Genomic DNA, 15659 nt, shown 5'->3' with positions numbered 1-15659 from the left:
GCTGCTGCCCCACCTAGCTGCTGAAAGACGGAGGTGAGAAAAAAAACTCTGCTCCTCCAACAATAGATACATTGGCTGCCCTTCAAGTATCAATCAAAAACAGCCATTCGCACCTTTTACCAACAAAAAGCTGCCGACTCGTGCCAAGTGCAAACAGTGTGAATTAATATAGGAATGAATGGCCCTGGCTGGATGCATATCAATAGTCTGTTGTGTGACCTGTTAAGTGCTGTAGGTGTATAGGCTACTGTCAGATGTCCTGAAGCATTCCAAAAGAGAACGTTTAGATAATGGATGAATTAATTAAATTATAGAGGTGAGACGTATGCAAGGTAAATGTATATGACAACACTAAAGTATCTCCATTATGAAAAATATAAAACAAAAAAGGGGGTAACGGTTCATGGCCTACGGCAGTGTGCGTGCAAAGTTCCACGGCAATCGACCCAATGGTGCCAGAGATTAGCTGTTCACAGACGGTTCACAGACGGACGGACGGACGGACAGGAGAAAAAACTGTGGTACTCGTTTCTGACTCCAGCCTTCAGCCGTCCGAACTGGTGGAGAAAATTACTGCTCCTTTAAGCAGCAGCACGGAACTGAGAAAAAACACAGCTGCAAAGGATTTCCTTGACCGATAAACATAATGCACTTGTCACTCTGCCCAGTTAGGACGTGGTTTGCGGTGTAAACTACTGTAGGTAGGTGTGCTGTGCAGTGAATTAGGTGAGTGCTGGAATAGTTTTAGGGAGCCTCTCGTCTCTGTCATATTCTGCACTGACACACTTTATCTCTCACTTCCCTGAGCAGCCTCCCACAAACCCTGAGGTTCGTGCTGTGTGCTGTGTGCGTGTGTGCATGCGTGCGTGCATGACTGCCTGCGTGCGTGCCTGTGTGCGTGCGTGTTCGCACGTGTGTGTGTGTGTGTGTGTGTGTGTGTGTGTGTGTGTGTGTGTGTGTGTGTGTGTGTGTGTGTGTGTGTTCCAGTGTTGTTCCAACAGCATTTCCTTTAAGTATCATTCATAGTCGGACGTAAGGAGACGTAACAAGCGCCAGCGCTCCTTGCGTTGTCGTTTTTGTCTCCCCCTCCGTCACTTACGGCTCCAGGATTTCCGTCCGTGCAGTCGACATTCACCGTCAGGCCGACGTACGTTCGTTTGTACGTTGGCTGTAGTACCAGTGGAGACCGTTGGCAGTATAAGGAAAAAAAGTTTTCCTCGGGCCCTCTTTCTCCAAAAAAAAGACCCACGTTGGTTGGTGGAAGTACTTGAGTAAATGTACTTAAGCACTTAGACCCGTCGATCCCTATGGTCGATCCACGGTCTGTGACAATATATAGCATATATAGCACAGTGCAGTAGGGGTCGAAACTCACGTTTTGTAGACAACCATTGTTTTTGTCTAGTTTGTGGACTAGTTTGTGTCTTTTATTGCGTTGTTTTGGCTAGATGCTACAATGGTAGCTTCATGTTGTTAGCTGCAGCTGGCTGTGTTGCCAGGTTTTGTGAGAGAAATAAGCAACCAGGTCTATGAAAACAAGCCCAAAAGAATCGACTAAGATATAGCAGATCTACAATATATATGTTCGAGAATCACTGGTTTAAATAATAATTGGCCCAAATAAGCAACTACACTTTAGAAACAAGCCCAAATAAAACCGCAACCACCAATACAAAATTGCTTGTTTGTTTACAAGCAACTTTACAGAAAAATAAGCCCAAAGTCGCTTATAGTAAGCAGACATGGCAACATTATAGGTACCGGTACATACTCTCGCAATTGCCATCTGGTGGATGAATAGGTGTATTACGCCTGTACACTTTAAAATAAATAAAATAACCCCTAAATAACGTGAGCGACTATGCATGCGTACGTAAAGAACGGACGGAATCCCTCACCCCCTGACGCACGTTTTAGACCCATCTAGGGACTATGAACGGGCCTTTAGAGATGATACGGCCTTTAGCAACGATGATGTTCTCTCATTGAGGCAAGGCCAAGAAACCTGGCTGTAGCCCAAGACTGGCAATAAAAAGACAGTATGGAAAGACTTTTTGGAGGTCAGGATTCCATAATTGGTTTATATTGTATAAAATGGAGAGGCAGGGTTCTGAGTAATTAATTTATTGATTTGAATTTCTTGACAATCTTCAGGAAAGTCAAATTAAAATGCTTTTTCTCTCCAGCTCTTTATTAAACTTTAAAATAAAAATAATTTTCAGGTGGGTTGCAAAATCTCAGCCAATCAGAAGAGAGTACCCATTTATCAGCTTCATTTGTTATAGTATTCCAGTTCCAATTTTGTTTGCTCATTTCTTTGTGTCATCGCTTCAAATTTCACTTGTTTAATCTGTATCCTGTCTGAGTTCTCTATCCTGATTGGACCAAATTGGTATCCTGACCTGAAAATGCCCTTTCTGTTTAATAAAGAGCTGGAGAGACAGGGAGACTCCAGTTACTGAACAAACAGTCTGTAGTGTAGAGCATAATAGTAGCGGCCATATTGTTTACTGGCCCTGGTTCCACAGATATAAAGCCCATTAATTTTTCCTGTATAGAGATTTTGGAATATTTGAAAACAAATAAAATGTTTTTGACACATAATCAAATGTTTTATGGTCCTGATTCACCAGGAGCCTGGATGGCTTGGTTCCAGGCTTAGAATAATTAATATATATTTTCGGAAATGGTTTTCCATCTATGGAACCAGGGCCGGTAAACAAAATGGCTGCCACTGATATGCTCTATAGCAATGAGTACTATCAGAATAAGGAGCTATTTGACACTTATTAAATCACATACCCTACCCTCAACAAGTAATAATGCTGACGTGTTCAACTCAAAATGTGTGATTTTTTTGGCCTTCTCAACATGTTATTGTTGAGAACTTGCTACTCCTGCATTTCTCCTGATAATTGTAAATTATCAACCTCCTGCACCTGGCTTCCCTCCCCCGAACACGGCCAATAGTGTTCATATGTAGACGCCCGCCAAAGCCGGATGTACCGCCGTGGATTTGAACCCACGACCTCCGTGGTGGTGGGAAGGCACTTTACCACTGTGCCACGCCACCTTATTGAATACATAATTGACCATTTTTAAAGGTACACTACAGGTAAGTTAAAAACACGCCAAATGTAGACACAAAAAGCCAAAGGCTTGTTTCCATTGTGATCCATTAAACATTCATTACTCAAACAACTGAACAAAACAACAGCGCAACAAAAACAACTAAACAACAATATAGAAAATCTAAATATACAGATTCAATTCATGTATGTATGTATGTATGTATGTATGTATGTATGTATGTATGTATGTATGTATGTATGTATGTATGTATGTATGAGTAGTGACAAATAAACCCCCTTCATTCTTGATTGATGTCACATGACCTAATGCACTCATGTTTTGCCATTCTAGTTGCATATTAGTTAACTGAAATAAAAACTAGAAAAAGTGCTCCTCGGAGCACAGGTCTCCGCCAGGTTAGGTAGGTTAATGTGGCCTCCTGGTGGCGCTATAACAGGCCAATGTGAAAAGGGTGCCATTTATTCTTAGGCCTTTCACGGCAATCGGACCTTGCATTCATGATTTGAGGCATTTTGTTCCAAAAATGTGTTTTGCTAAATTAGACCTGCTGGTGGCGCTATAACAGGCCAATGTGAAAAGGCTGGCATTTCTTCCTCGGCCTAATGGGAATTTGCGTGTGAAATTGCACGGAAAGCGCAAGCTGCGTTCATGATTTGAGGCATTTTGTTCAAAACGGACCAATCCTGCAAATTTTGGAAGCCAACCTTAGCCAATGAGGATGGAATATGGACAATCGGACAGATCCGTGTTGATCACATGACTATAGAGATACTGTGTACCGATTTCCATGACGTTTGGATAAAATATGTAGGAGTAAAAGGGTTTTGCACAAATCGGCCTCCTGGTGGCGCTATAACAGGCCCATGTGAAAAATTTGGGGCAGAGGTTCTGAATTGGCATCCAGGGAGTGTGCGTGCACATGGTTTCACAGCGACCGGGTTTCACAGACAGATGGACAAACGGACACACACACAAACGGACGGACAGGGGGTAAAACATACTTTCTCGCCATGCCTTTCGGCCTGGCAAGAGAGGCTTTGCAAAAAACTGAAACTGTATTTGTGTTTACAAAACTAAAATAAACTAGGACAGAACAAATTAGAGAAAATTTCCTTAGTTTTACTCTTTGTCAAAAATCTTCGTAGACATTGTGTCACATTGCGACGCTTGTGAGCTTGTAGATCTGCTATTTTTGCTATTTTACTGATTGCTGATTGTCTTGTTGAATCTTGCCCCTTAATCCATATTACAATAAAAAACTAACTAAAAACTAACACTCAAACTAATAAAAAAAAAAAACACTGAAACTAATACAATCTATAAGACTACAAACTAAAATAAAACTTGCCCTATTCAAAACAATTCTGCTTTAAAAACTATTAAAAACTAAACTGAAATGGAAAACTAAAACTAAAACGGAAATACAAATAAAATCTAATGACAAACGCAAAACTATAATAACCTTGCTTGAAATGTGATGCAGCAGGAGAGCCCCATTGCTTCAGATGCAGGCGAGTCCCACCATGTCAGATTCTTCCCTATCTCACCACCCGTTTTATGCAACAGGTGTGAGCATGCATTGATTATTCACATGCAGGGCCCTGCAGATACCAACATTTAGGGTACCTGTACAAATAATATTTTGTTTATATCTGCAAAAAGATTAATCAAGTCATATTTCAGGTAATATTTAGGAACAGTCAATCTACATTATGCCATATGTCCTCCAAATAAAAATGCTGGAAGCAGAAATTGATGAATTCATGAGAATATAAGAAGTTATTAGCAAACTTGAGGAGCCATGATATCAGCGGTTATCTTATGTGTGCACATCATACTACCTTGTCATCCCTCTCTCATACGCATTCTAGGTTTAGTTATTAATAACTGTAATGTCAGAACATTTTAATGCAAATATGTATAAGAATGTGCTTGGCAGAATAGTTAAAGCAGTTATAAAATAAAGACATATTGGAGCCCATAAAATAGTAAGAGAAGAGAATGCAATATGAATACAAAAGGACAAAATAAATGATATAAATAGGGTACTGTAAGATGTGAATTGATGTGAAAATGTGAAACGATGTGAAAGATGTGAAAATGTGAATTGATTGTGCCTTGTTGACATTTTGCCTGGAGAATAGTCTCCGTGGAGAGTAGACTAATGGGGAACCTTAACAAATCATAAACAATAATAGGCAGCAGGGGTGGGTGGGGGGGGGTGTTTTCTATAACTTTAGTCTAGAGTCATAAGTTGTTACCACAACACTGCACTGCCACATACTTCTATTTTCTAGCGGCTCTTTTAAAGTAAGAGTACATTTACACTTGCATTGCAAAGCGCTGCAAATCACTCCAATCAAAAAGATATGATCACAAAAAAGTAGTCAATTAGTCTACAATATAGGCATGCTATGGGTTTATCTGAGAGTTTATCTGTGGACAATGAACAGTGGCAAAGCAACTGCTGCCTCCAGAACCATGGACAGCGATTGATTGATTGATTGATTGATTGATTGATTGATTGAATACTTTGTTAGCAGTTTGCAACAACAAAAAAACACAGGAAAGTGCAGTTCAATAAGGTCTGCTAAGAGGATTTTAACCCCAAGAAAGCCTATGGCTTGTTTCCATTGGGGTCCATTGGGGTACTCAATTCATTGAAAACTGTGTGTGTGTGTGTGTGTGTGTGTGTGTGTGTGTGTGTGTGTGTGTGTGTGTGTGTGTGTGTGTGTGTGTGTGTGTGTGTGTGTGTGTGTGTGTGTGTGTGCATGGGGATCTCATCTTAAACAAGCTCAGTGCTTAATGAGTCTTCCAGTTTAGTAGACCTTGTATTGTGAATTTGTACTTCCATGTACTGTTGTTCTCATGTCTTACTAAATAAAGTACATCAATCAATCAATCAAACCAACTAACTAACAAACAAAAAAGCTCCCCTGCTCAGGCACTATGTCTCGCCGTGTACACCAGACATTGTAATGAAGCCTGTAACACAGCCAGGCTTAGGGGAGAGAATGAGCTGCTCTCTGCTCCCTCCTTCAGTAATCACACTGTGTCTGTAGGCTATTACTCTGTAGACGAACTGCTGGCCAAGTGGAGGATGATGTGCGAGGACTAATAAGAACGACCGCCCCGGTCTGTCTGTTTGTTGTTGTGGTGTGTGTGTGTGTGTGTGTGTGTGTGTGTGTGTGTGTGTGTGTGTGTGTGTGTGTGTGTGTGTGTGTGTGTGTGTGTGTGTGTGTGCATGCCTGCGTGCGTCCGTGTGTGTGCCGGGTGCCCCCCTTTCTCCCTCTGTCTCCCCCCCCTCTCTCTCTCTCTCTCTCTCTCTCTCTCTCTCTCACGCGCTCTCTCACGCACATTCTCCGGATTGTTCGGATATTTGATACAAATCATCACAAAATGGCGATCATAGCGCAAAAAGAAGACGAGTTCCATAGTTTATTGTTGTGCTCAACTCAGACAGAAGGAAGCACCATTAAACGGAGCGGTAGAGAATGGTATGTGAGAGCAGCAGCACTCGTGGATAATGTGGGGAGGAGGACAGAGGAATGCGACGCACGGACGAGGAGGAACACCGTCACCAGCAGAGCGCAGGAATGCTGCTTAGACTGTCACTTCCATTCAGAGAGACAAGAAGAGCACATGAACTCTGAAGAGATTTCAACGAGCAACCAATAGACATCTTAATAAGACGAGACTGTGTTGAAGTAAACTCAGGCCCATAATACAGTCATTTGTTCTGTCCGAAGGGAAACAGGTGCTTTTTGTTCGACTTTGATCCGCGAGAGAAGAAGCCAGGAAGAGGAGAGCGTGTGAAAGATGACCGTCTGGCGCTGCTCGCTCTGTGCGTAAAAGTTACAGCTGATGATCTCTGGCTGTCTAAGTAACTCCATCTTCTTCTACTGGAATAAAACTATTAATTGGCCGACTGACTGGACGCCGAGGGGAGGACAAAACTTTGGTAGCCTACTTTCCGCATCGGTGTCGCGACCGAAGGCTCCGTGCAGCACCGGATAGGAGGCTGAGCCAAGGTACCTCAGAGCAAGGTATGGACTAGGCTATTAGTATGTTTATTTATGTAGGGGGTCAATGATGTGTCCATGCATGGACAAATGTGTCCGTGGCTAGACTTGGCCTTGTCTGTGGCTAATTTCAGATTTTTTGTTTTTTTTACATAACTGTTCTTATTTTGATCATAAGACCCAATTAGCCTACTGAATCTCTCCAGGTTTTCTTCAGAATGTGTATGACACTGATTTACTATGACACTGTGGCACATTAGGAGTCCACTAGGACAGTGGTTCTCAAACTTATTTTTATTTTAAAGGATCCCCATAACTCATGTGTGCACTCTCAGAGTTACAGACCTTATTATACACACCGTTTGCATTTGGAATACTACAAAAATCCCATGCATTTGTTTTGGTATTCATTGTTGCACATATAGGCTATGTTTTAAATAAATTAAAACATAGGCATAGCCTATTCAACGTCCCCCCAATGGCGACAACACATCACATTAGTCTACTTTATTCCAGTGTGGTTTAATATTTAACCATATCACGATCCTTGACTAATTTAAAATTAATATGATTCTCCATTCCTCCGCTGTTTGTAGCTGATATCCCAGACCTAGCCCTGAAACATGACTGTCATGTGAACCATGGCTATCCCAGACCTAGCTCTGGTCCATATAGCCTTGGAGTTATCCCTTCTAAGACTATGGACCAGAGCTATTCCAGACCTTACTCCTGGCAATAAGCTGTTGAACTCTATGCTTCTTTAAATATTGGTAGACCATAGGCTCATGATACCTGTTATTACTCAATGTATTCTTATCATTGAAGTTTGGCTAAATAATCGACCCATGCAGGGGGGGGGGGGGGGGGTCAGATGAGGTCAACTAACCTTAATTGACTTAAAATTGCATTTCTGCTTTTATTTATTTATTATTTTTTGCTGAATGTCTGCTACTGCAGATGTTCAAAAATGGGATCAATGTGACCTGGTTGTATAAAAAATAACGAACAACCTGACCTTTCACACACAAACCCATTGGGGAAATGAAAGACTGTGTGAACTGAATGACCCCACTTGTTGGAACCTAATCCTCAATTTCTTTCATGATTGAAAACGACCTCGGCCCACTACTTCCGAACCTTAAATCTACTGTCCTAATCCTAGGTGTAACCGGCTTTGACCCAGACCTCAACCTTCAACATCAAGAGGGTCATTCAATCCTCTTTTTATCACTTCAGAAATATTTCAAAAATTAAGTAATTCCTAACCATCTACGATCTGACAAAAGTAGTTCACGCCTTCATCTTCTCGCGCCTAGACTACTGTAATTCTTTGTACACTTGTCTCTCAAAAAAGTTCATCCACAGTCTCCAATTAGTTCAGAATGCCGTGGCCCGTCTCTTAACTGGTTCAATTTTTTAAAAATCATATCACACCTATTTTAGCATCCCTGCACTGGCTGCCAATTGAATTTAGAATTAATTAAAAAATCGTACTCACTACGTGTAACTTAAGTATCTATATCTCAGACCTACTGTCCCCCTACGTGCCAGCACGTAGACTGAGATCCTCAAACAAAGCACTCCTGGACATTCCAAAATGTCGGTTATAAACAATAGGAAGCAAGGCCTATTTAAATCCGTCCTTAAAACTCACTTCTATAGATTAGCTTTTAATTCCCATTCCTCCTGATTCTACGTATGTCCATCTTTTTGTTTTGCATGTTGTTTTCTTTTTTTGTTGTTTCCTTTGTAAAGCACTTTGTAACTCAGTTTTGAGGTGCTATAATAAAGTTTTATTATCATTATTATTATTATTATTATTATTATTATTATTATTATTATTATTATTATTTATTATTATTATTATTATAATTATCCTTATTATTATTATTATTATTATATCTTGTTAGCACAGTCTAAGCGAGACATGTCGCGACATGTCCCACCAAAAGTTGCTTCTTGTACCTGTATGAGTGAGTGACAAATAAACCCCTCTTGATTACTTCTGGACAATAATGTCAAATTGCTGCATGTTTGTAAACTCACAATAATCCATGATTAGTGACCAAATTACCTCAGAATGGAACCATGTGGTCGGTTATTATATGTACTGTTATTTTAATGTCCTTTATTGTTCGGAGAAGCAGAAGGACACGAAGACTGAAAGGTTTTCAATGCAGAACAAAGCTTTCATTTTCCTTCTGTCTGTGTCTCTCCAGGTTATGACAGAACGGAGTTGAAACATGGAACTTTTATGGATTTTGTTATTTTCTATCATCCATCATTATGCCCGGGGTCAAGGAGTTTATGGTAAGTGTGTTTGACATGTTCAAATCAAAGAGGGTACAAAACCATGAATGTTATTATGAAAATAATTTCAGCCTAATAATATTGAGGCATGTCGGCTGTGTCAGCTGCAGTGTTGTTGGTCAATTACAAGGCTGTTTTACAGTAAGTGCTTCTCCTTTGCATTTTCATTAAACCAGTGGTGAACTACTCCAATAAGTGACATTTAAAACCAGCTCTAGACAGGTTTTCTATGGAATTAATGAATTAGTGGTCATAGAAAGTGACTACAGTATGTTATCATTAGTAGATGCACACACTCACGCACCCCTCCCGCCCCCCCACACACACACGCACACACACACACACACACACACACACACACACACACACACACAATCACAAGTAGTTTGTGACCATCTAACAAATTTGACAGAGTTGAATTCACTTGGTAGCCTACCAAGTGAATCCAACTCTGTCAAATGTGTTCAATAAACAACCTACCGTAGGTTGTTTACTATCTTCACTCAAATGTCACAAACATCTTAGAAATAACATAATAGAAATACATTGAAATCTAGTAAATTATAAATGTGATTAACAGTGTATTATTTTGGTAACGCTCAAAAATTTCAGTTATTATTATTATTATATTTTCGATTTTAGATATAGATTTTCCTTAAAACATTACTGTAATAGACCTGTACAAAAATAATCCCCCTCAATCAATTGTGTGGTGGTGTGTGTATCTGTAGAGACCCTTACCTCTGCCAGTATTTTATTTCATTTTGTTTGGGACGTTTCTGGGTGTCAACCTCAACCTTTGTGCAGTAGGTGCACTATATTGGTGTCATTGAGCTGGGGAGGAGGGGCCTTTACTCTCAATGTTGTTGAAATCGCAACCAACAGATCCTACTAGTTATAGCTGTATAAGAGACTAAGAATGACAGAAGCGTACAACGTGTCTGTGCTGTTACATAGGTTTAACAGTTTTCCAATGTACAGAATTAGGTTCAGTTACTTTCATTCCAGGCGGTTGGCCAAATATGGATCCACATTTTGCTTTGCTGCATCCGCATCGCTTGCAGCAAAGCAGAGACATGAACTGATCTCTCAGCTTTGCAATTTCTGTGTGGGGAAACATGTCTGAGGACATGTGGCAGCCATCGAAAACACATTCTGTTATACGTTGTACAGTGTATGCACGGTCATGAGAAATGTTGCATCTTGCCATGAGGCAAACAAACCACACAAACCACATGTCAGTTGATGAAGCCCTAGGCCCTGTAGCTCTACTCTTTTCCTGTTGGACAATCTACAACCTTTCTTGACCTCGACATCTTTCCGGTATAATAGTGCAGAGAATGCGACCAGTACCTACAGTCCTGAAGGCTATTTCTCAACAGATCTGTTCTTGCTACACTGGTGATTGGAGTACAATACTTGTTGGCACTAACCATGATGCATTGATTTAGAAAAGCTGGTAAAGTGCATTGTAAAAGCAGATTAAACTCATTTGAATGTTTCCAAATCTATGTTTTTTTAACCACCCCTCACCTGCTCTACTGTGTACAGTGGCCAGGCCATTGACAAAGCCTCAAAGGCAGGCACTGTCCAGAGTGCTGAAATGAGTATACACTAGGCATGTAACGATTTATCGTATATCGATTTAAATCGATTCAAAGTGGTGACGATTTAAATCAATAAAATATGACATCGCGATGCAACCAGCAGAGGGCGCAATCGAGTCAGACTCCATTCCTTGTTATCCGCCTACTATTTTGTCCCCTCAGGGCCACCATAGCTGCCTCCGTCGGTCTCTTCTTCACTCACTCAACGGCAGGCTATGAACGGAGAGTGGGGTTCACGTCCTCTCAGGCTATGAAATCTAAACAACTATGCGATCGCACTGCATAAAGAGGGAAATGTGCGTCGCATGTAAACATGTTTATTTGATTGATGAAAAGCCCAAACTATACCGTTTACCCCCTCCCCCATCTGACAATATTGTTAGCTGTTGTTAGCCTGTCTGATTTAAACTCTGTAGGAAACATACAACTGATAGGCTTCTAATGAAAACGGCTAATTCTGGAGCGCCTCGGTGCGGCTGCCGCTGCAGAGTACAATGAATAATAATCTATATGAATAATAATAATTTAACAATTGTATCAGACTGCTGACAACGTCAAACTCCTTTCAACACTGTCTGTCAGATATATAGCGAATTACATTGATATTAATCAATTAATTTTTAATCTAATCTCATTTGGAGCAGTTTAAAACAGTTTCCCTTATTACATAAATGTGTACAGAATGCTGAGAATATAGCATAGATAAAAAAATACTTGTAAATCCCAAGCTTGGAACAAAGGCTAAGCCTTAATTTGTTTATTTGAAGGTTTTCTTTATAATTTAATTTCATCTGGGACATATGTTTTAAAATTCATTTATTTCATAATACTTATATATTTAAAGTTATTATTTTACAGATAAAAAAGTATATGTCTTAATGTGTACCTTACAGTTAATGCATGTACCTCATGAATAATAAAAAAGGCTTAATTTCATATATTGAAAAGAGGACAAGAGAAAATACAGTTGTTAAAAAATACATGATTTTTGTAAGAGAAATAATCAAGGTTTTTCAGTAATTTGTCTCGAAAATAAATGTGCTTAAAAATCGTGAAAAATCGTATCGTGAACCTCGAATCGTGATTCGAATTGTATCGTGAGTTGAGTGAATCGTTACATGCCTAGTATACACTACAGATTGACTCACTCTTTGCTTTTGTACTGTAGTTTAGCCTACAGTAAGCCTACAACATGGGGAATCCAGCATGTCGATAAAAGTCAGAGGTTAACTTAAAAAAAGATCTTGTTGAATGAATGTGAGAGAGATTATAATGTATAATTAGACTGTATAATCCCATCGCTACAATTTTGGTATATTCACTTTTGTTGGCAGTGTGTACTGCATTGCCTCTATTCATTGTCTGTACTTGAGAATCTGCTAAAAATGTTAAAAAGGAATCAGCAGTTCTTAACATTTGCAAATGTAATGGAGTTTCTACAGGATAACATGCTCATTATCACATGATTTGTAACAGTACAAAAAGCAGCTAACAACAGTGTGCAGACTCTATTTTCATTGTTATGCTGATTTTCTGTTTGTCCTGCACCTGATCAGAGTAGATGTGCCTGCTCTATGTTTCTAACTTGTTGTGACAGTACACCATGTTGGCTTAGCTGGAGGCAGATCACTGTGCCACCATAGTAATGATTTAAAGTTTGGCTCTGCTTTGGGAATAATCTCTCACGTTCATTCAACAAGACCTGTTTTAAGATAGAAATGTTCTGGAGGTAAGCATCTTAACCGCCATGACTAGGTGTGCTGATGATACATCCCAGGTGCATCCATGTGATGTTTTTTCGTTATAGTTATTCTATTTATAGTGGCTCATAGGAATTTATAGACTACGTGACAACCAGGAATAGATTGGTGACCACCGGAGAGACGGGTGACAGCCGGAATGTAGACGGCATCCGGGAGCAGTTTGGGTTGGCGCCCCAGTCTGTGTCTTCCGTGAGGAAGAAGCCCAACAAATCCACGGTGAGGCCTTTAGGAGGGCCATTCAAGCAAGCCGCAAAGGGAGCCTGCAGTACCACCACTGGCCAAGACACCATCACACCAGAATGAAATGTTTGGAGCGGGGGAGTCTGGTGCAACGCTCAGGTCCTGGACCTGGTGAGACGGAGGAAGAGCCCGGCCAGGAGGCCATCCACAGAGCCTAGCCCCTCCACGTACCAGAGCCTCTCCTCTCCCCCATTCCTGGCAGAGTAGTTTCGGACAAGCGTATTGAGTGGCCCTGTCTTTCCCTATTTAGGACTGACCGTGGGTAGCTACCTGGGACGTAAGTCGGGGCTTGATCAACCCTGGCTGGGTCACCTGGGCGAGGGTGTATGTTGCGAGACCCGAAACATCCTTTGACCCCAGGCTACAACACTGATGATACGTCCCAGGTGCATCCATGTGATGTTTTTTCGTTATGCATCAAAACACATGCCTTGCTAAACGTGACTTTGGATCACTGTTGTGGTGGTCTGAAGGATGATAGCTGCCTCTGCAGTCACTGCAGAGGTAGGACAAGTCTCTCATGTTCTATGGAGCCAGAAGACCAGTATAGACTCTGTGTTGGCTTGTTTAGTGGTGCTGCACTGATTTGTGTTCCTGATCAAACATTTTGTGAAAAAGCCCTACCGTTTAGGTGGAAACGGGCATGGCCTATATGAGGAGTTACGTCATGTCTAGAGCCCTGTATGGGCCCAATATGTAAATAATGGTATAACACGGACTCAGAAAGGAGAAATGCTCAATTCCCAGGGAGTCACACCTGTGTTGTATGTGGGATATGCGACACCCCCTAGTCTCACGAGCCAGACTGTTGCATCTCACAATTTTTAAATGCTCCCCTATATAGCATTCGGAGATCGTGGAATAATTGTCTGACTGTGTGAGACTAGACACCCCTACACTCACAGACACATGATGTCACCCCTCCTACTTTTGCCTGACTGTTTTTCTCCCTTTTTTAATCTTTTTGCTGGGGTCGTCACTTCACGTCTTGCACCCAGCGCGGCCAATTGTTTTTTTGGACCTCATACCACAACGTACATATCCACCTGACATGTGAAGTAATTGGCTCTCTGATTGGCTCTCTTCCTACATTAGTTCCTAACTTCCTGGTCTACTGGCCAATCACAGATTCTCTCTGTGATTGTAGAAAGTATATGGACCTTTCATGCTGAAAAAGAGAGAGAGAGAGAGAGAGAGAGAGAGAGAGAGAGAGAGAGAGAGAGAGAGAGAGAGAGAGAGAGAGAGAGAGAGAGAGAGAGTGTGAGAGTGTGAGAGAGAGAGAGAGAGAGAGAGAGAGAGAGAGAGAGAGAGAGAGAGTGTGAGAGAGAGAGAGAGAGAGAGAGAGAGGGAGAGGTAATGTAAACACTGTGTATAGTGCTTGCTTGTGTGTTTGTTGGATTTGTGACAGTGCCGCTGTGTGTAACTGTAAAAGTTTTGTTTCAAGAGCGCATGTTATGATATTCTTGTGTGACCCTCAACAAAGGATTTGTGTTGAGGGTCAAATTCACAGGCTCATATTATTAGTATTGCCACCACCACCAATAATAATGATTTGACCCCCTTGGGAACCTTGGTGTAGCCTATTTTTGTTAGTGATCCTTTGCTGTTGACAGTCATTGCGTTTCCATGTTCAGTTGTTATTTTTGTGGTCATACACTGTAGAGTTATGGTGGTGGGCTGCTTGCTACTGCATGTCTTTACTTGGGAAGGAAACAGAAAGCTAGCTTGCCATATCATTGCAATCATTACATTTTATAGCAGTACCATGCATGCTATGTAGGTGTTCATGTACATACATTAAAGCTATTTGATTAAGCTTGTGAGCTGGGTGTTACTTCCTGTTGTGCATTGAGCTAATCATCAACTGATCCCTATGACAACATTCTGATAGTTTAGGATCACATGAGGACGTTGCAGAGGTGATAGCCTGTCAAATGAAATTAGTTTTAAGTTTTGTCCTCATCTTAAAGTTAACATGTTAGGCTGTTTGCGGGGGGTAATAGCAGTAATGCCATGGGCCAAGTTATTATAACATCTTGCTTCTGTTATCAAAAGGTATGTGGGACACCCAACACATCCCCCTAAAAAGCATAAGACACCTTCAGAGTGGCTGTGACGCCCTGAAGAGTTGTAATGAGCCCGAGCCCGGGCTTGTTAGTCATGATGAGCCAAGAAATCCAAGGGAGAATACATTTTGATTGTACCACCTGCTGTTCAAGCTTTTACACACACAAACAGGGGTGAAAACAAAATCTCCTAAGTGAGACATTCGGATTGAACAAATGGTTTGCACATCAAACATAACAAATCAGCAGCTGTAGGGAAGATTGGGACAGGATCCAACCAGTTTGGCTCGCTGGCTCACTGCGTGCGCAGTTATGCTCCAAATGGGTTTCCTCACCTCAGAGCTGTTTAGCACTCACAGCGGGAGGCAGATTCAATGCACTCCCAGCATGTCTGCTGGGAGATCAACTGTATAAGTGTGTTTGATTGATGTCACTGTTTTGGACGGCTGTGATGTCCCTTTAGATTTAGACTGTCTCTGGTGTGTGTGTGTGTGTGTGTGTGTGTGTGTGTGTGTGTGTGTGTGTGTGTGTGTGTGTGTGTGTGTGTGTGTGTGTGTG

At 41.2% G+C, this 15659-nt stretch overlaps 1 protein-coding gene across 1 annotated transcript in view; it reads left to right on the top strand.

Annotated features, from left to right (window-relative positions):
• Positions 1–9340: 9340 nt before the first annotated feature.
• LOC308087891 (MAM domain-containing glycosylphosphatidylinositol anchor protein 1-like) overlaps positions 9341–15659 on the top strand; it is a gene marked incomplete at its 3' end in the record, with an annotated part of 190761 nt that continues 184442 nt past the window's right edge. The window contains exon 1 of the mRNA XM_080432121.1: positions 9341–9425. Coding sequence (XP_080288247.1) covers positions 9359–9425 — 67 coding nt within the window. The 5' untranslated portion in view covers positions 9341–9358. The remainder of the gene's footprint in view (positions 9426–15659) is intronic.

This window comes from Gymnoscopelus braueri, assembly GCF_963280865.1.
Source record: "Gymnoscopelus braueri genome assembly, chromosome: 1".
NCBI classification, from domain to species: Eukaryota; Metazoa; Chordata; class Actinopteri; order Myctophiformes; family Myctophidae; genus Gymnoscopelus; species Gymnoscopelus braueri.
This window is presented reverse-complemented; position numbering and strand designations above follow the sequence as displayed.